Source organism: Phacochoerus africanus, chromosome 1 (assembly GCF_016906955.1).
Source record: "Phacochoerus africanus isolate WHEZ1 chromosome 1, ROS_Pafr_v1, whole genome shotgun sequence".
NCBI lineage: Eukaryota > Metazoa > Chordata > Mammalia > Artiodactyla > Suidae > Phacochoerus > Phacochoerus africanus.
This window is the reverse complement of record NC_062544.1, coordinates 269,784,802-269,806,736: the sequence shown is the minus strand read 5'-3', so window position 1 is coordinate 269,806,736 and position 21,935 is coordinate 269,784,802. Positions and strand designations below refer to the sequence as shown.

General features: G+C 39.0%; 1 protein-coding gene across 7 annotated transcripts in view; it reads left to right on the top strand.

Annotated features, from left to right (window-relative positions):
• The window catches only part of APP (amyloid beta precursor protein), a 281,953-nt gene that overhangs the window by 74,058 nt on the left and 185,960 nt on the right, over positions 1-21,935 (top strand). For all 7 annotated transcript variants that reach the window (XM_047795032.1, XM_047795061.1, XM_047795050.1 and 4 more), the window contains exon 3: positions 10,708-10,837. In XM_047795032.1, the coding sequence (XP_047650988.1) occupies positions 10,708-10,837 (130 nt within the window). The remainder of the gene's footprint in view (positions 1-10,707; positions 10,838-21,935) is intronic.

Here is a 21,935-nt window from a genome sequence, read left to right as displayed (position 1 = left end):
TTGATCAAGACATGTCTGAAAAAAGTAACCTGTATCCAAGGGTGACTGGGACTGGGGAGAGAAGGCAATTCAGATCCCAAGATGCTAGTGTGAAAGTGATGGGAAAGATCATCCTGCCCATCCTTGCAGGAATGAGCCCATAGGTGATACCCCAAGATGCTGTTACAAGAGAGTCTTTGGGGTCAAGTGCAGTGAAAACAAAGCCTGGGCTTCCCTATCAGACTTCCATCCAAATGCAACCTTTGTTCTTCGACTTCTGAGCAGTTCAGGAAAGCTGCCTCGCCAATCTTAGACCATGTCCTCCTCTTATGATAGGAATACACAGGTGTGTATTGTTAAAAGTTAAATACTGTTAATTAAAGGAAAAACTGTGTCAGTCCCAGTAATGTTCTTCCTCCTCTTTTAAGGGGAGAACTTAAAACACAGGCTCCATGGCCCTCTGTATCCCTAACATGCAGAGCACCTTCTTTGAGGTAGGAGCTTAGAACAGGTGTTGATGGCTCAGCTAATTCATAGGGAGTAGGTCTCTGGAAGGAATTGTGAACAAGGGAAACCTCAAGCACTGGCAGAGATTTCCAGCTGGGGAACAGGTGAACACAGCTTTGCTCGTGGTCTCTTCTAGTAGATTATGGGTGTACCTCTTTTTTCCTAAGGGTTTTTCTTTTCCACGATTAGCATATGTGTTCTCTGTTTCTTTAACCTTTTTTGCTGTCAACGAACAGTTATTTTGTCTGTAAATGAACAGGATGACCCAACAAAGCATACCAGTGCCTGAACCAAACAAAAGCTGATGAGTTGAATAAAGATGTTTCCTCCACCCAACTCTACACCAAAATATATATCCCAGCGGGGACTCCCAAGCAAGACTTGTTTTTCAGCCTTGATGTTTTCATTCTATAGCAATGTGAAGCCAAAATTAATTAAAAAAAAAAAAAAAAAAAAACCACAGGAGTTGCCATTGTAGTTCAGCAGGTTAAGAACTTGAAATAGTACCCGTGAGGATGCAGGGGTTCGATCCCTGGCCTTGTTCAGTTGGTTAAGGATCCAGTGTTGCCGTGAGCTGTAGCTTAGGTCACAGACGTGGCTTGGATCTGGCATTGCTGTGGCTGTGGTGTAGGCTGGCAGCTGCAGCTCCAATTTGACCCCTAGCCTGGGAACTTCCATATGCCGCAGGTGCAGCCCTAAAAAGTTAAATAAATAAGTAAAAAACAAAAACACATGCAATCTTTTTAATCTAACCAACTTGGAGGGCATATTGTAGACAACCACCAAGGTAGAAGCTGTGGTATATTCTTGGCCATTACTATTTTGCTACAGGTGCCGTCCACCTTTGTGAGTTTAAACTTGACCCACGGTGACAGGTACCTATGCATTTTGTTTTTGATATTTGAAAGATTCAAAAATTCCTATTAAATGAAACAGTTTTTGAGTAGAGGTATCCAGCTACTAATCTGTGAGTATGGAGATATTTTATGCATTATTGGTATGTATACTTATAAGGATTGTTTGTATAAGCCACAGGATTCAGAGGCAAAAGAAATGAAACCAAAAGTTCCCTAATGGCCTAGCAGTTAAGGATTTGACGTTGTCACTGATGTGGCTTGAATTTGATTCCTGGCCTGGGAACTTCCGCATACCGTGGGAGCTGCCAAAAAAAAAAAAAAAAGATGAAACCAGTTTGGATATTTTTTCCCACACAGTTATCATTTAATCAGGTTAATGTTTGATTGAACGCCTGTCCTCGTTACTGCCTAGCTCTTTCCTAAATGCATACTCAATTGTTACAAATTTAGAGCAGTACTGTGGACTTTCATCCTTAAAATCTTATTTATTTATTTATTTATTTATTTATTTATTTAAAATGTGTTTCCCGTAATTTTTTTTAAAATATAATGATTTTTATTTTTTTCCATTACAGCTGGTTTACAGTGTTCTGTCAATTTTCTACTGTACAGCATGGTGGCCCAGTTACACTTACATGCATACATTCCTTTTTCTCACATTACCATGCTCCATCATAAGTGATCAGACATAGTTCCCAGTGCTACACAGCAGGATCTCATTGCTAATCCATTCCAAAGGCAGTAGTCTGCATCTATTTTTTTTTTTTTTAGCTTTATTGAGGTGCAAATAACAACCTAATATAGACTGGACATTTTAAAAATAAGAAGGAGTTCCTGTCGTGGCTCAGCGGAAATGAATCTGACTAGCGTCCATAAGGATGCAGGTTCAATCCCTGGCCTTGCTCAGTGGGTTAAGGATCTGGCGCTACCGTGGCTGTGGTGTAAGCCAGCAGTTGCAGCTCTGATTCGACCCCTAGCCTGGGAACCTCCATAAGCTGTGAGTGCAGCCCTAAAAAAAGACAAAAAATAATAAGAAAATTAAACAGAGAGAATGGGGATCTTGACGGTAGGTGGACACATCTGTTTGTTTTCACGTTCATGTCCTGTCCTGTTTATTTTGGTGTCTCCTCCTGCCTCATTTGATTTTACATTCAGGGCATTGGTATAAGAGTGACTTATACATCAAACAAGGTTCTTGGGCAATATTTTCCAACTCTGTATGAGTGTGTATCTATGACAATATATTTATATACAATGTGCAAAGCAGACTTGAGCCAAATTATTGGGAAATAGGCTGGTGTCCTGCAGCATTTTATGTCCCTTACGCTTACATAAGGTCATCATTGTGGAAACGCAGCACTGTGTGTACTTCCCATTATTACAGTGGTGTTTCTTCAGCTGTGTTGCCTCCTAGCACCTCGTTACATTGTAATCAGAGAATGTTTTCGGTTTCCAGTTCTTTCTCTCTCTCTCAATTAAATCAGATATTGTCTCCATACTCTTACGATTATAAGAATTTATGTTGAGAAACAATTTGAGATAAGATGTTTCTTCATATTCCAGACAGTCTTAGAGGAGAGAGTGTGTTATTTTAATCCAGAAACCGAAACATACTGTTTAGGACATGCCTTGTTTGGGTTTAGACGCTGAAGCGGAAGTAGTTTAGCCCTTAGATTTAATATGCTCAGAATTGTCACCTACTTTCATTGTTACCTCTTGGCTTCATCAATTTCATCTTCTTTGAAATGGAGCTGTTACCAACTGATGGAGGTTTACACAACCTGCTACACATAAAACATTTGCAGTGATTCAGGCACATAACCCTCAATTATGTATTTTTCTTATTCTCCTCTTGGGACATAGTCTTTGAAAAAGAAATTGATATGTAAAAACTTTCACAGGATGAAAATACCCCATGCTCAGGCTACCTCTATACCATTTTCCTGTAGACTTTGATTTTTTTGTCTCTTGTACATGTTCATACATGCTAGTGAGGTGCCCTAGTGCATTTGCAGTTAAGATCCTCGCTTATGTATTTGTCTTTTCACTTGTAATGTAAATTTAGAAATCTGACTTTGTTGCCACTGGACTGGCTGTTTTTTAACTTTGAGGTATTTTTAATTCAAAATTTCAAGCATATGTAAAAGTAGAAAGAATAGTGTAATGAACACCCCATGTGCTTATCACTCCAGTAATTATAAAATCTAGTCCCTCTTGTTCTTGGCTAAGTCTGGAATCCCAGTTTTCTATCTTACCTTCTTCAGTGATGCATTATTCTTGGCAAGCCCCTTGTGCAAATAGATGTGTTGCTTATCCCTTTTGCAGAGCTATAAATTAAAATGAACAAAAGCAACAAAAGCTATAAATTAAGATGAACAAAAGCAATTATTGCCTTCTAACTTGCATGTTTAAAACACCATTTTATTAACGCTATGTAATTTCTAGCATGTTTTTTCCAAAAGAAATATCCTGGAGCATGTGATAAAAAGTTGATTTGAAAAGTTGAAAGACTAGAAAGAACAGTAAGCAAATTATTTTCAGAATTAGTAGCAATTCCCATTCATCTGCCCATTAACTCTATTTTCAGCCTTTTATTGGGCGCATTTGATTGTACGTTCTTGAAACATCCTTGGTCATTTAGGATCTAGTGTGTAAATATGATTTTTGGCGTTAATTAACCCCTTGTCCCAATTGGCCTGTTGCAGAAGGGTACTCTGAAAGTTCCCCTGTTTGTCCTTAATACTACAAATAAAGGAAAATTTTCATAAGACCCTTAACAACATATGCCTTAAAGAAATATTTTTATATTTCTGTATATATAATTATATGTTCTTGGCTTTCTTAGTTATCATCAGTGTCTTTTCTTGCTTTGCGTATTTAACAACTTAAATGTCATCTAGTCTGAGATTAATTTATTTCCAGTGCAGATAGACAGAGGGTTGGGGACGGAGAGAGCAAGAGAGAATCTTTAGATTTTTTAAATTTAGAATGAAAAGGTTCTGATGGTGATCATGTTTTAACGGATTTTTCTGTAGAGAGGAAAACCAATTAAGTTACCAAGTACAGCCCGTATGATTCTAAGATTGTTTCTACTCTACTTCTCCTAGCTGTTAGTATTTGAAATTTCTTTGGCTCACTTAAAAAAAAAAAGTTAAATTTATGTATAGATAAATTTGCTTTCAAAGATAAAACATGTTTGTATGGCCAGAATTGTAGGCTGCTTGTTACAGATGCCTGGACTGCCCCAGTGGGTCCCCTTCACCTAAGTGAGAGCCTGGCTTTTAATTCTTCCTAAGTGTCTTCCTCAGCTGTGTATTTATTAACATTAATCTATTGCTTTTTATATAAGATGCTCTTATGGGTATAAGCTGCGTGTAGGTCGTGACATCATACTTGGAAGAACAATATCAGCAGGCACTGAGATGCTTATTTTCTCTAAAGCTTATAATCTAACTATAATATCATACCATTTAGGGAGTCTTATTTAAGAGATACAATGACAATACCCCATGAGAGTGTAATATATATTGAATTTTCCTACATCTAATGGATTGTGAACTTAGCCAGAAATAGTCCTTACCTATTTCTCAGGCACTTCCTGTGCTTTCACAGTGTTGACCCCGGTTGAGGGAACACAAAAATGAATCATATTGTCTCTGTCTTCAAGGAGTGTGTGTATATTCTAATGGGGCAGGAAGAAATATAAGTGTGATGGAAGGTAGTGAATGGTTGGTGATCAAAGTGATGGGATAAAATGCTTTGGATTCAGAGATTGAAGGGATCAGGGAAGGGAATGTTAGTGAACTAACTTTTGAGCTGGATATTTTACTTGGGTTTTTTTCATTTGGAAGGAAAATAAAGCTACCAAAATAACTTGTGTTTTAAAAGGGGGAGGCGGCATGCCTCACTAGGAGTGATCGCTAGTCAGGTGGTCTCTGACTCCTCTGCTGTCTTTGGGCACACGGCTGTCTCATCTTAGATTCTTTTGTATACATCTTATTGTCCTGCTTCTTCTAGATGCTAAGTTCCTGTTTTCCCATGGGTTTTGACAGGTACCATCTTTGGGTATGACTTCCCCCGCCTGCCAGCCATTTATCACCCCTTCCATCTAGCTAGAGCCTCTATGCATTAGTCCAATATTCTTGAGGAAGGAGAAAGCAGTGCAAAGTTGACTTTCTTCTGGCTGTCATCAGCCATGATGGCTGGTGCTGCAGAGTTAAAATCTAGTCAACTAATGAGTACCCTTCCCGAGGTGGGAGTACTGCAGAAGGGGGTGGAGAAGTTGGCAGCCTCCCGATAGCCTTAAAGCAAATTAATGAATGTGGAGCACCACTGGGAGGCTGTGGGTGGGTGGCAAGCTGCATTTCCTGCCCTTAGAAAGTGGATTTTCACTGGGGAGGCGGTATGCATAGGTACTTAACCCAAATGTGAGGCATGCTGCAATAAATACCATGAAGCATTCGTGAAGTGGGAGAGAAGGATTAACCTGCTATTACACTGTGGCGGGGAGGCGATTGGTCCGTGTGGGAGGACCCTAATGGACCTGGCATCAGAAGTGTTGTATAAGGGTCTTAGGAAGAGTGTGTTTGTGTGTATAATTCAGGAAGGTTTGTAGGAGTTTGAGACGGTTTCCTTTTCAAGTCATGGACCCAAGCTGGATTTGCTTCTGCTTTAAGTGTTTGTTAATCTAGCTGTAGTCATCTAAATTTTTTGATAATCAAAAAACAATCACTCATCATTGGGATTCACAGGGGAGACACATTTTAGAAAAGGAAGGGGGCTGGGTAAAAAAGCGGGGTTTTTGCTAATGCCTTTTGTTGTAGCAAATTATCAGCAATACTTGTGTTAGCAATACATACAGTGCATATGTTGGAAAACAGAAAGTAAATATCTTAGGGATCTTGAATATCTTTATTTCCTATATTAAGATGTCAGATCACAAAAAATATATATAAAACATGGAGCTGATGCTTGTAATTAATTATGGTGAAAAGTCAGGGACTTCACTAGCCACAAGCACATTTCCATTCCCATGTCTAATGAATTTTTATTCTTGCCTAAAACTGTATTGTTTTTTCAACCAAAAAATGCCTATTTGTCTCACAACATAAAAATACTTGTTTCCGGTCATATACCAGAATTGCTTAATAAAAGATAAGATATAGCAGTTGGAATGTTTGCCAGAAACTTTAATATTTTTTTTTATTGTGTTTTTGTGTTTTGGTTTTTAGTTCCAGACTTGGAGATTACTTGGTAACCACTGTGACTACCCGGGACCAGAGGTGCTTCTGAAGAAATTTAGTGACTTTAACGCTTGATGTTTCTCTCCCTTGTAAAATAAACTCCCTGAATTTAGAACAGCAAATTTTTATTCTCTTTGGCAGGTTCTAATTAATAACTCCTTGTCTCAGAAGAAAGGGGGCTGGATGAGGTGGAAGCTGCTGCTTCGGTTTTCATGGTTAGGGCTGTAGGCCAGGCCTTGCATGAGATTCACGTGCTTCAAATTTTATCATCTCATCCCACTGCCTGTTAACAATCCTCATTGTCCACCTTCTGGACAGAGAGAAGTGGAAGCAGAGGAAATGACACATATGCCCTAGATTTCGTGGTGGGAACTGGAGGTGAATTCTGTGTTTGGCTGATCACTTTGTAAAGCTCTGGGGACCTTTTGGGGGAGAAGCTCTGGCTTCACTGCTCTTGATTAGTCAGCATGCAGTTCTATCAGCTGGAAAATTTCCCACTGAATAGGGTTCTGATCTGTCACATCAGTTACTACCTTAGGAAACTGAAGACGGAATGCAGTGTGAACAAGATTTTTTTTTTTTTAATTTTTCACTTATCAGTTTATACCCTATGGATAGTTTGTGTTTTTTTTTATTGTTTTTTGTTTTTTGTTTTTTGTTTTTTTTTGGTTTCTTTGGTTTTGAATTGAACAGAAGAAAATGTGACTTGACTCTGCTTCCTACAGGCACCGTCTGTCTTAAAAAAAAAAATGAAAAGCTCCTGAGCAAATCCTCCGCAGGGTAGTATTTCTGTGAAGTGGCAGTTAGAACCCCTTTAGAAAAACGCAGGAGCTCACACTTTGCTGCGCATAATGCCCTGTCCCTCAGGGCAGGCTTTCTGGTGTCACAGAGTTTATGACTCATGAGTGCTGTACTTTTGTGGTATAATAAACAAGGAGAGGCGGTGGGAGAATGATATTCCTGCACAGAAAACCACATCACCTTTCATCATGTTGGAAAAAGCCATAAGCATATTAAATTTTAGTGGCATTTTCTGCGACTGAAATGCATGCACTGAAGTGTTAAGCTACTTAAGAACAGAATAAAATAAAGGCAAGGAGCTGTTTGCATGTAGCACTAAGTTACTGGTGAGTGTTGTAGAAAAATAATTTTCTCAGTACCAGCTGAAGGTCTGATTTAAATACCCTTTGTGTGTGTTTTCATAGCAGGTACCCCTTCCCCATTGAATTTGCCTCACATACACCGATCAGCACTGTATTTTTTAGAGCAGTTTAGGTTCGTGGCAAAATTGGGAGGAAGATGCAGAGATTTCACATGGAACCCTCTGCCCCCACATGCATAGTTTCTCCTCCTTTTTCAACATCCCCCAGCGGAACGGTACACCTGTTTTGCTGGATGAACCTGCACTGACACGTCCTTATTACCCAAAGTCCAGAATTGACCTTAGAGTCCACTCTTGGTGTTGTACATTCTATAGATTTGGACAAATGTATGATGACATGAATCCTCCAGGATAGTATCATAGAATAATTTCGCTGCCCTAAAAATCCTCTGTGCTCTACCTGTTCATCCCTCTTTCCCCCAACCCACCCATCTTTTCACTGTCTCTATCATTTTGCCCCTTCCAGAATGTCACTTGTCACATAGTTGGAATCATACGTATATTTTCACCTTAGCTTCTTGGACTTGGTACTTGGCAACTACGCTTCCTCTTGGACTTGTTCATGCCCTTGTTTTGAGTGCTGGATAACCTGTTGTCTGGCTGTGCCACAGTCTTCATTCGTTCTCAGTGCCTCATTTTAACTGATTTACTACAGGGCTGTGACTAGGGTGAGGCGAGTGAGGCACTCAGGAACCATGATGGAACCAAGAATAATAATATTTTAATACAATATTCACAAAGTCAAAATTAATGCCAAACTCCCCAACGTGGGGAGCTCCCGCTATGGCGCAAGGGGATTACCTGTGCCTCTGCAGCAGCAGGGACAAGGGTTTGATCCCTGGTCCCGTGCAGTGGGTTAAGGAACTCGAGTTACTGCAACCCTGGCGTAGGTCACAACTCGGCTAGGGTTCTGTCCCTGGCTCAGGAACTTTCCATAGGCCACTGGCACGGCCAAAAAAAGAAAACGGAAAACCCCCACAGTGAACAACACATCAACCTTTTATTTATTTATTTATTTATTTTGAAGATTTTTGTACTTCTTTATTTTTTTATTACTCCAATGAATTTATCACATCTGTAGTTGTATAAGGATCAAATAAAGGCAGGACCACGGCAAGCTCCCTGAATGCCGCCGACAGTCATAAGCAAAGTTCCTTCTGTTCATGACCCACACTGTGGACAGCATCTTCTTGCTCTGAAACCTGGGTCTTCCCCAAAGGTGCTGCTCCCCCTGTAGCCTTCTCTCTCTCTCTTTTTTTTTTCTCTTTTCTTTTTTTCTTTCTTTCTTTTTTTTTTTGCCATCCTCACAGCACTGTGCCTGGAGGGAGAGCTGTTCTCCTCCTCCTTCATAGTCACTTGCAAACCACTCCACTCTTATTCTCCCTCAAACTCGCCCCACCCCAACTGTGAAGCAGGAGCTCTTGAACCAGGTCACCCCTCCCTTTCCCCGGTTGGAGGCACCTGGCAATCTCTTCCTACCCCAGGGGTGTCCCCCTCCATCTTTGAAGGTTTTAGGTCCTGACTTTCTGTGATTCGGTCAACTGCATCTTTCGTAATTCTCAGGTGATTTTAATATTGATCTCAATGGCCCGAGTCCACTTCCTTCCTTCGTTTTCATTCCCCCAGTGTGGTCTTGCCTTCATCATTCTTCAGCCATTCCCCGTAGTCTCCTTCTTGCCATTGTCAATAACTGTAACGCCTCCAAAATCTTAATTTCAACTCTCAGTCTTTCCAAATACGGCTTCCAACCGCCCCACCTTCCTTGGTGCGTTTAGGGCAGAATTCTGTAGCCCGCACCAGGACACGTTGGCACAACAGCCTTTTAACCATGTATGCCACCCTTCATATTCCCACTTTGGATTTCACAGCTCATCTTTAGAACCATCCTCTTGGAGTTCCCGCTGTGGCACAATGGGATTGGCGGTGTTTCTGCAGCGCCAGGATGCAGGTTCGATCCCTGGCCTGGCACAGTGGGTTAAAGGATCCAGCGTTGCTGCAGCTGCAGCATAGGTTGCAACTGCAGCTCAGATCTGATCCCTGGCCTGGGAACTCCATAGGCTTATGGATAGCCAAAAAAGAAGAAAAAAAAGGAAGCATTCCCTCAGTTCTTTTATGCTTTCCTCTCTTCATTGTATTTATCTGCCAAAACGGCAACCCTGGTAAAATGCAATATTTATGGAGGGAAAGGCCATTTTAGAAATATGTTTTTATGTTTATATTTTTCCTTCAGATCTTTACTCATTACAATAAATAGAAGTGATGGGATATTTTCATAAATATATTGTAGTTCATCAAGTTTCACATTTCATTCCAAGTGCTCAGTAAACACCATGATTTATTGGGAACAGTAATCAGAGCAAAGGGCTGTCTTTAGTTATCAAGGGAAGAGATTCATAAATGCAGTTCTTTGTCTAAATGACACTCAGGATAACTGTTTGATAAATTATTCTTATGTAAATTACCTTGAATAAAGAGAAGGATTTTTATCTAGAGAGCTTTGCTGTATGTCATATCCTGTATATGAAGTGTTTGCCTAATTGAGTGAGATAGGGATGGATTGAACTTAAGGCATGGTATTATTCCCAGGCGTCTCTACTATTTAACGTTTATTGAGGGCATTACAGAATATAATCGTCACACTACTTATTTTGCACTGAAATGACCCCATGCTTATAAGAGAGCCCCCTCCTCTCTTTCTATTTTTATCTCCCCTGGAAAGATAATTTTTTAAGTCTCTGGAAAGATAATATTTTAAGGCTGAATGAGTGCAGTAAAATAGTGGTTACATTGCTTAATGTTCTGAATGGAATGATGAGTTTTTGATCTTTTTCTTTACCCTGTAATTCTCCAGTTGGAGCAGACTTGAACACCTTAGAATAACAGTGGTGGCTGATCCGCCGTTTGTGCATGCCAGCCTCTGCCCCAGGTAATGATTGATCTTTTTTGTGTGCTTTCCCAGGTCTACCCTGAACTGCAGATCACCAATGTGGTAGAAGCCAACCAACCAGTGACCATCCAGAACTGGTGCAAGAGGAGCCGGAAGCAGTGCAAGACCCACACTCACATTGTGATTCCGTACCGCTGCTTAGGTGAGCTGCCGGCCTTGGAGCTGGTGTTGATGGTCCTGGGGCTTTGGGGATGAGAAGGAAGGATGCTCTCATTCGATATACAGGCTCTTCCTTCAGCCTATTGCTCTCTGTATTGGACTATATTTTGGACTCTTAAGGTAGCCTGCATTCTGACAGTAAAGGAGCAGTATTTCTGGGCTTCCTGCCTCAGAATGAATTTATCTAGTGTGTTTATTATAATTACAAATGTGTGGACCAGTCCCATAACTGCTGAATGAAAATGTCTAGTGGTGGGGCCCAGGAATCCTAATTTTTACCAAATTTGGTAGGTGATTTTCATGTATGCTAATTATGTAGACTAGGTAGAACTGGAGCCTTGTGTGTTTTGTTCACAGAGACTTCATAGAAAAGAGAGCCTAAGTGCATTAGTTTCTTAAAAATCTCTTTCTTATACCTCACTCCTCCTCCTGTTGGGCAGTAATTGGGTAGCTGGTGTTGAGGGGGGTTTTTTTGTTTTTCTTTTTCTGCTTACATCAAACAAGAGCCAACAGTTTGATCACTAAGGTTAAAATGTGTCTTTCTCTCCCTAATCTCACATTTTACTTTGTTATTTTAAAAACTGCACTGTTGGAGCTCCCATTGTGGCTCAGCAGTTAACAAACCCAGCTGGTATACGTGAGGACTCGGGTTCAGTCCCTTGCCTTGCTCAGTGGGTTAAGGATTGGTGTTGCCTTGAGCTGTGGTGTAGGTTGCAGACATGGCTTGGATCCCATGTCGTTGTGGCTGTGGTGGAGGCCAGCACCTACAGCTCCGATTTGACCCCTAGCCTGGGAACCTCTATATGCCGCAGGTGCAGCCCTAAAAAGACAATAAAAAAAAAACCCCAACCTGCATTGTCTCATTTTGTATCATGCTTTTTTCCATTGGAAACTCCATCATACTCCGTATTTTATCTGACTTGATTATTAGTTTCTTCCAACTTGATTTTTTTTTTTTAATGTAACCAGGCATTGAGGAAATCAGCAGTCTCTGATGTGATAGCATTTAGATGTTTTCCAGAAGTTTATTCATTGGTAAGATGGTTGTAAGTAAAGACGTAGGGATTTATCTTTGGAGGATGTGCACAAGTATTGATATATCTTCCAGTGACATCTTGTGAAGACTAAAAAGGGTCTTTTAAAAAAGTCCCAACAGTAAGCTCAGAAAGTCAGAATGACAAAGATTCTGGAGATCTGTGTCATACTTGGCTCAAACATGGATGTCACAAGACCACATTAATTATTATTCATACTGCACATAATTTGAGATATTAATAGCAAACACTGGATATTAGGATGAAGATTTCATCTGGTGGATTTATGATAAGGAAAATGCGAAAAACCAGCTTCTTGAACATTTGACACTTAAAGAGTTTTCATGTTCCCTCTTATTCCTTGTTCCTAAATACTTGACAAGATTTCTCAGGCATTTCTGTCTGACTGGTGAAAATGAAAATAAGCAGTGTTTAAATATTTGATTGCAGACCTCCAAGGTCAAGAAAATATGTCAGTCAGCTGTCTTTAGGAACTGTGTCTTTCAGTATAATTTAGTTGTTAAATCTAGAGACTGTTTAATTCAGTATAAGGAAGTAGATAAAGAAGCATTTCATTAGGCGGGCCAGGTCTTGTTAATGCTTTATTTCTTTTGGTTCTCATTTACCCATGCTGTGGAATGTTTCAATTACATTTTCTTTAGGAGGTAGGCTCCCTGGGGACCAGTCTCTCTGGATGAGCATTATTGCCAGTGACACCCGATAGGACACTGACAACTGCAGTTGCGTTTCAGAAGTAAATTTGCAGCATTTTGCTGAGATCTTCCTGCTTCAAAATTCTATGCAGAATTATTAGAATTAACTGAAAGCTGGCATCCACATTAAGACTGTAAATTCACAGAGTTCCTGCTGTGTTCTAACAGGGTCAGCATTGTCTGTGCAGAACTCCAGGATGCAGGTTCGATCCCCAGCCCGGCACAGTGGGTTCAATGATCCCTTGTTACCGTAGCTGTGCTGTAGGTCACAGCTGCAGCTTGCATCTGATCTCTGACCCAGGAACTCCATATGCCATGGGCCACCCAAAAAAAGAAAAAGAAAAAAAAAAGATTGTTATTCTCTACCATTGTGCCACTAGTTGTGGCAAATTTCCCTGGACCCCAAATCAATTGTATCTCTTTTGCCAGCCACTCTCCCTACCCCTGCCCCGCACTCCTCCCCATGTCTGAAAAGCCTATTCCTATGGCAAGAGGGAGTTGAAACCCCAAGGGAAAAAACACTATGACAAGGAACAAAAGGTATATCAGATGTGATCAAATCTAAATAGGAAGTCAGGAGATGTTATGGTAATGCTATGGTACTCTCAAATACATGTTTTTATTATGCTTGTCTGAATTATGTACCGTTCGGGAAAACCCTGACCTAAGAAATTGGGGTTTGGGTCATTAATCTCACCTGGCAAACACCTGTTTGAAGGTAATATTAATGACCTGTGCTCACCGTGTTCTGTTAACCACTGTGCAAGGAGGGCCACTTCAAAATGTGTCATTCCACGGACAGCTATTTCCAGAGCCCTGTTGGGCAGAGTGAAGACGGACGAGAGGAAATGGGGACGCCGGTAAAACAATTCTTTCTCTGAAAGGCTAGCCAAAAGGATGGGAAGGAGTTGATTCCTGCTGAGGCTTTGGCATCAGCTTGTTTCAGATTTCGCTTTCATCGGTTGAGCAAGTTGCTGATTGCAGAACTGAGGTCACTCGTGATGTGTTTAGTACCAATTTCCTGGGTCTCATGTTAGTATCTGGTATTAAATTAGCACATCGACCCTGCCTCTTCTTGACTCCTAGCAGGATTAGAGAATCATAAGATATTTGCAGTAAGTACCTGGCCTGTATGAATCTTTTATTGTATTTTCTCGTTTTATGAATCCTTGGTATTTTTCCACTGAACCAAAAATTAGGCCCAAATATGACAAGTAGAGCATCTGATGCCTCCTACCTTGTTACTGAGCCTAAGTTAGAATTAAAGAAGGTGGATACCGCTTGATTCCTAGGTAGTGGCAAATTTTCCAGAAGTCTTTTTTTTTCCTGCCTTTTTTTTTTTTAATTGAATGAAAACTTCTTTAAATTCTGTAGTGCTTTACAATGTCCAAAAGTTTCACACACATGATTTCATATAATCCCATAATAACCCTGTTTTTCCCCTACCCCTGCATCGCCACTCTCCCTTCCCTCTCCCCACTGGTAACCACTAGTTTGTTCTCTTTATCTGTGAATCTGTTTCTTAGTTGTTTTATTCACTAGTTTGTTGATTTTTTTTTTATTTGGCCACCCCAGTGGCATATAGAAGTTTCTGGGCCAGGGATCAAATCCAAGCCTCAGTCGTGACCTACAGCACAGCTTCAGCAGTGCCAGATCTTCACCCGCTGCACCACAGCGGGCATTCCAATTTGTTGCGTTTTTTTAGATTCCACATATAAGTGATGCCATACTGTGTCTGTCTTTCGCTGATTCATTTCACTTAGCATAATGCCCTCCACGTCCATCTATGTTGCTGCAAATAGGAAAATTCCCTTCTTTTACTAAAAGTATTCCAAAAGATGGTATGTCATATAACCCCAGTAAAATACACACAGTGTGTCCTGTTTTCTAGAAAAGGAATGGAAAAACATAAGTGTAGTTTGTATATTTTTTAAAATTCCCTTAATACTTCATGGTCTCAATAAATTAAACATTGTTTTTCCTGTTTTCTTCCTCTCCCTTTCCTCACTTCTTTCCTTCCTTCCCTCGTTTTTTCCCCTAGAGTAAAAACTCTGTTATATATGCAATTTCAAGTTCTTTAGACTTGCATGGGGCACCCATTGAAATAGGTCCTCTGTGAGGCAGGCACTGGCAGTTTATTAGTTTCACCTCACAGGCACAAGTATTGAGTCGGCAAGACTGAATTTCTTGCTGTAATTCACATGGCTATTAAGTAAGCTATTATTCAGGACCAAAGCCCAAGATCTTTCCATTCTCAATCCAGTGTTCCTTACAGTATTAGCAAAAAAGTTGAACTGGAGCCGATAACTACCTGATTTACAAAATCAAATCATAGAGGAAAGGCTGTGAATTGGAGGCAATAAGTAACCCTTTAGAAAAATCTTACCACAGATGTGTCTCATAAAAGACACAGCTGTGTTGCTAGAACCTTCATGGTTCCAGGATAAAACTCAACGTGATAATGTTTTCCACTTTATGCTAGTAATAGGCAATATGCTTATATATTACTTGCTGCTTGAACGAAAAATTAGTTTGGCATTACCGTAAGTACCCTCTAAAATTTCTGGCGATAGCCAAATAAATCCAGTAGACAAAAGAGATTATTTTACTGGAGTTAATTCTCAGAAAGGTGCTACCTGGAAAACAGTTAAGATTGTCTTCAACATGATAATGTATTAAAATTCACAACAGGAGTTCCCGTCGTGGCGCAGCGGAAATGAATCCAACTAGGAACCATGAGATTGCAGGTTCGATCCCTGGCCTCGCTCAGTAGGTTAAGGATCTGGCATTGCCATGAGCTGTGGTGTAGGTCGCAGACACAGCTCGGATCTGGCATTGCTGTGGCTGTGGCTGTGGCAGGTAGCAATAGCTCTGATTCGACCCCTAGCCTGGGAACCTCCATGTGCCATGGGTGTGGCCCTAAAAAAAAAAAAAGACAAAAAGACAAAATAAAACAAAATAAAGTAAAATTCACAACAAAGCTTGAAGGGAGAAAAATGCCTGCTATGTTCAGCATGCAGCCTTCCTGACCTTTTTATCAGATGCAGGATCCGGTGCTGCACGGGGTTATTTTTCTCTTTTTCTCTAAACCATGTATTCGCCTTGGGCATGCTTGCTCTCCAGTGTCTTGCATTCCTTGTCTAGGTGGAGAAAGTGTATTAGGTTGCTGTTGCCACTTTCTTCCCATGGACTGGATGATTTCCCTGGAGATTGACGTGGTGTTCTCATTTCACCTTTTGCTTTTGGTTATGCCTCTGGCACCAGAGGGTGAGCCCTGTCTTAATCATTTGAATATTTCATTAATTATCTCATGTGAGATTCAAGCACAGCGCTATTACTCAAGGAGAATATTTTCCTTGCAAAGCATTCAGACCCTTTCCATTTGAATGACTCCTCTTCATGGTGTAATGGATCCACTGTTGAAACTGATGCTCTTCTGCCTTTGTCTCTGTCTAGTAAACCCAGACTCTATGGCATAAGAAAAGTTAGGGTAGATTTCTTGGGACAAAATAGGGTTCAGAGCCTAATCCAAAAGAATTAGAAATTAAAGAATTACCCTTCAAATCTCATTTTATTTCATTTTATAGTCAAGACTTTCCAAACATACCACTAGTAATGACCAGGAAGCTATTCAGATATGGTCGGATGAGAAATGAAAGTTATTCATTTTAATTTTGAATTTTATTACTTTAATAAAACTGTAGGGCAAGCAAACATTGTTTTCTTGGGGACTGCTTTTGTTTGAATAACCTACATCTGTCTTAATTTTCTTTAGTGTGAAAAGCATGTATTTGTATGCTTTGACAGATATTGTACCCAGTAGTTTTTGAATTTACGATAATTCTCTTGAGACATAGTAGACTGCAGAACAATATTCACGATTGCTGTGTAAGACTTCACCTAACTTTAACACTAGGGGTGGGGATGGGAGGACAATTTTCTTGTGGACCCTGAAGCTCTTTTAAATGCTCAGAGGCCCCAGCATGGAAATCCAGTGTGACCGCTAGTCAGTACCGCTGGCTTCTCCAGTCCTGTGACCTCTGAGTTCTGTAGGTCCTACTCCTTTGAAGTCTTGGGAGATATTTGCTACGGCCAAATAAACATTCACTGAAAAATGATGTTTGATGACGCTGGCCTCTGCACATGAGAAGGATACAAATCCCTGAGTGGTTCCTATTTTTAAGGATTGTCTACAGTGAATGATCAGAATGATCAGAATCCTCCGGAGAAGGCTAATCACTCACCTTGGACAGACTCAGACTCCTTTTTATGCAAACTTCCACCTTTGAATATTTCATACTCCAAAATCAAACCAATGTACAGAGTCTCATTCTCAGTTGTGTAAAAGAAAATATGCATGGAAAAGAAATCTCACCAGTGTTTTAACTCCAAACAGTGAGGTTACAGGCGATTTTTGTTTTAGTTCAGCTTTTTTGTATTCATTTCTATAATAAATGAGTAGTTTTATCTTTAGAAACAGCTGGACTATGAAATCGGTACATAAATTTTGTATCTATCTTAAGTTTAGTGATGGTTGAAAAAAAGTCAAAAAGCTTGAAAGGACACAAATGATTCTTTTTTTCTTTTCTTGTTTGGCCAGGGATTGAATCCAAGCTGCAGCTGTGACCTATGATGCCACAGCTGTGAATGCCAGGTCCTTAACCCACTGCACCACAGTGGGAACTCCCACAAATGATTCTTAATTTGTTCTCATCTATTGGTAGTTGTGCTTTATGAGTTTTATACAGTAGGAATAACTTCCTAGGGGAAAGTATATTGTAGAAGCACCATGCTGACAAAATAAAAGAGTTTGTCTCCATTCTTAGCTTCAGCCAAGTTTAAGCAGCAATAATTCTTCAGAAAGAAAAATTGATCTTGCTTAATTTAATTTTTTTCCCCAAAAAATTGCTTTTAGGAGCTACATTTGTTTCAGGGTGGATTATTGAATAGGAGGATTACGTTATCCTATAGATTACCTCTGCCTGGGGAAGGAATTAGAAGGTGTTGTTAAGCAGGAAAACCAATAAAAATTATTTCCTTCCAGTTAGGCCATCTGCCGAGACCAATGATCCACATTGGTCCCAGTTATGTTGGCTCCAGCTTGACTTGCTTTCTGAGGTTTGCGAAGGGAAACGGATTGAAAGATTGATTTTTTTTTTTTTTTAAAGACAAATTTAGTGGCTTTGGTTGGCTCCAATTCCGATTTAGTTTCTTCTTTTGATTTGAATTATTGTGTCTGCAATTATGTCTTTATTCTGGGACTTTTAACAACTTATGTTTTGTCCAGGATAAGAACTATGATAAAATGGATGATTTAATGAGGGAAATGTTTGATTTTGTCTTTGTTTTAAAAAGTTGATGGTACAGTTGATTTACACTTTTGTGATCATTTCTGCTGTACAACAGTGTGACTCAGTTATATGTATACATGTATCCCTTCTCTTTCAGATTCTTTTCCCACATAGATTATCATAGAATATTGGGTAGAGTTCCCTGTGCTCTACAGCAGGTCCCCTTAGATAATTGGAGTCTTCATGTAATTTTAAAAAGAGAGAAAAAAAGCATTCAAAAATTTGCTCTTATACCCTATGGATGTGGTCTCTTGTCAGTGCTGTACCAGGACATGCAATTCATCTGCATAGATCCTAGATGATAGGTGCAAAAAAGAAATCTCAGTTTATTATAGTATGATTTTGTTCCAGTGCTGCTCAGTAATGCTTTGAAAATATATAGTGAAGGTAATAGGCATCTCATTTGTAATACATGCTAAGAATTGCAGTTGTGTACTTGAAATTCTCCGATTTCAAAAGTAATACGTGTTCATTGTAAGAAATTTAGAAAATGTGACCACTACTAAAAAATAATAACCCAAACTGCTTCCTTTCAGCCTGTATATCTTTTTGCATGTATGTTTTGCTTTTATTTTTTATGTATTTCTGTGTTTTTAGCTTTGTGACCTGCTTTTTTCACATAGCATTTTTACGATAATGTATGAAGTTAAATATCCTTGGTTAGCACAATTTTTCATCTAACGTTACAGTAGATGTTAGGATGTACTTATTACACATTCCTTATTTTTGGCTCTGAGGTTGTTTCTTTTGTTGTGGTTGTTGTAAAATGATATTGTGATAAACATCATGGTAGATAGGTTTGCATTCATTCGATTTTTACAAAACATTATTACCTAAAGCCTTGCAAATTTTATAGCTGCTTTAATAAAATATATGTCCTATTTAATCGTAAATATTAAAACATGGAGGAACAATTTTTAATATTGACATCTGATGCTGAGTTTAAAATAATTATACAGATACCTTTACATTTAGCTCTCATATTTTTTATTGATAATGAATTTAAAATCATTCATCATTTCTATTAGTGTTAATAATAAAGAGACTTTTAAAATAATTTTTTCTCTGAGTTGCAAACTTGGGAAACAGTTGACTGTTTACAGAGAAATCCTAAAAAATGACTAATAAGAGTTATAATTTATGTATTCATTGTGTCAGTTTTTACTGGCTGTCTGCATGTGCTTGACCCTGGAGAGAGGTGTAATATGGTCCCTCTTTCTGAGTTTGTTATCTAGGAGTAAGGGGATTCTAGCTAAGGGCTTTAAGAAGGATCTCACAAGAAGTAGCCTTGAGCCAGGATTTCAAGGATGAGGGGCAAGAATGGAGGTACATGTTTAGATTTTTAGACAAAGTTGAGCAAAGTGCTAAAGGTAGGACCTTAAAAGGCTATGCACTACTTTCAAGAAGTAATCCGTTATCATGAGGGTAGTAGTTTTTTTTTAAAGCATTAGTGTTTTCCTTCATTTATAATATTATTTTAAATTTAAGCCTATGTCTAAATACTTATTTTCAGGCTGACATTGAATATATACCTCTTTTATATACATACGCAATGATTCTGTTATCTTTTGGCAACTGAAGTTAGAGTTTTGGCCTGTAGGGAACTTCTTTTTAAGCTAACAATTCAATCAAAAATGAGTAGAAACTCAGGGATCTCCTGCTACTCTGGTTGCCATTTGTATGTGAAATACCAGCACTCTGAGTTGTATGTTAAGTATTGTGGTTCCTTCCAAGAGATACTGGGAATGAAATTTTTTTGAGATTATTATGGATTCTCCGTACAAGTGAGTCATGACCCTCATAATTTGCTTGCTTTCATAAAGAGCAGCTAAACTCATGAGAAGCATATTCTGTGTCCATATTATTTTTAGACTGTTTCCACATGTATAGAGAGAGACAGACAGATGCTGGCATGCAGGAAGTTTTAAAAAGTCACATGTAATAAATTTCACATGCTTACATGTTCACGTATTTTATTAAAAAAGGGCAAAAACGCCTTTAGATTTAATAACAGATCAGCTAACTAGAGTGGATGTATGTTACTTTGAGTTTCTAACTTCACTGTCTATATTTGGAATTGGTAGTGTCATATCAGATCTGGTCTTGAAATATTTTGTTTTCTGTGCCAACAAGTAAACAGCTGCTTCCTGGTTACATCTGCATAATTTAATCTTGGAAATCATTAGCTTGCTGTTTTAACATAAATACAGTATGAAGAACCCTAATGTTCCCAGTTAACCTCAAGTTATGTCTATTGTCTTTTGTCTTGGAATTTTCTTTTTTCCTGATTACGCGTGATTATGGTAGAGAATCAAGAAATTAACTGACTTTTATCAAAGCTCTCTTTTTACTCTGGTAACTTCGCTTTTTAGGCAGTCTGTTGCTTGCTGTCACTTCCAACCTCTAACAGAAAGGAAACCGGTTTTTTTCCTTTTGTGTTTACAACTCAATTCTCATCATGGTATTTCCCAAAACAAACAACACGCTTGAGGTCCTTTCTTGATTTTGTTTACTGTTCTGGCCAGTAAGTAACTGTCCAAGGGACTCTAGTAGAAAATATAATTTGACAGTCGTGCAAGATTGTTTGAGATTTAGGGTCCCCCGTTTTAGGCCACATGTATAATTGTAACCAGACAAAGAATATAAAATGTAAGGAAAAATTTACAGTGACACAAACAACTATTATTATGGTTTCCGGAGAACCACAGGAGAGTGGCTTGAACCCAACATAAAAAAAGGTAATTCAGTGAATTAACTTAGACTCTTACCACAAAACCTGTTTTCATTGTATTTGATTAGTGAACTTATTTTATTTTTTTAATTGAATGTAGTCAATTTACACTGTTGTGTTCATTTCTGCCTTAGCAGAATGATTCATATATATATATATATATATATATATTCTTTTTAAAAATATTATTTCCCCTTATGATTTGTCTTGGGACATTGAATATAGTTCTCTGTGCTATACAGTAGGACCTCGTTTATTTCCCCCCCCCATATAATAGCTTACATCTGCTCATCCCAACACCCCAATCCATCTCTCACCCAACACCCCCCCTCCTTGGCAACCACAATCTGTAATGAACTGTATTTTAAAAGTAATGTAACTTATATAAAATGTATTAGACATAGACTTAATGCCATCACAAATTATAGGAATTTTTTAATGTATGTCTTCCTTTGGAAAATAACTAAACTAAATTTTTTTCTGTAAACTAAAAAAATTTTGGTTTTGATCTTGTGAATTCAGTCCTGCCTATCTTTATAATACCTCCAAGTAAGTACCCATTAAAGTATAACTATATTTCCTATGATGTGAAGAGTTAATTTTATCAAGCACAATGAAGTGAAATTTGGGGAAATAATTTCCGTCAGGTATTTGAATACATTTCAAAAAAAGTCATTTCATGTTAGGATTGACCAAAAAAGCATTGAGGCAAAAAGTATGCCCTCAAAAGGCATCGAGTGGTGTAAGAAATGACATAAAGATGACAGCCAATGTAAAGCCCAAGTAAAGAGGTATTTCAATTTCAGTCTCAAAGGATGTTACGAAATGTTCAAATTTTAGTGCTTGAAACAGCAAGCTCTCCATGCTGGCCATGCTGGTTTTACTGTAGAGTCCAGAGATGAATTCTGTTATCTTTCTTTTTTAGCACAGTAGTCACTGAGTGGCTTCATTAAATTTTCCCTGTCTTCCACATGCCTTGATAAATTTCAGCTCTTGCTGGTGATGTGTCTCGGGAGGGTTTTGGTTTTTGTTGTTGTTGTTGTTGTTGTTTTGCTGTTGTTGTTTTTTGTTTGTTTTTGTTTTGTTTTGTTTTGTTTCCTGTCAGTGAGTCTCAGGCTTTAGCTTTGAAACCTGATGGTGAAAGTCCCAGGGTGACAGCTGTGTAGCAGTCTGGAGAGAAGCCAATCCCGACTGGAGGAGAACAGGGAAGGGAGGCTCTCAGGAGGGAGGTCTCCAGCAAGAAAATAGCACT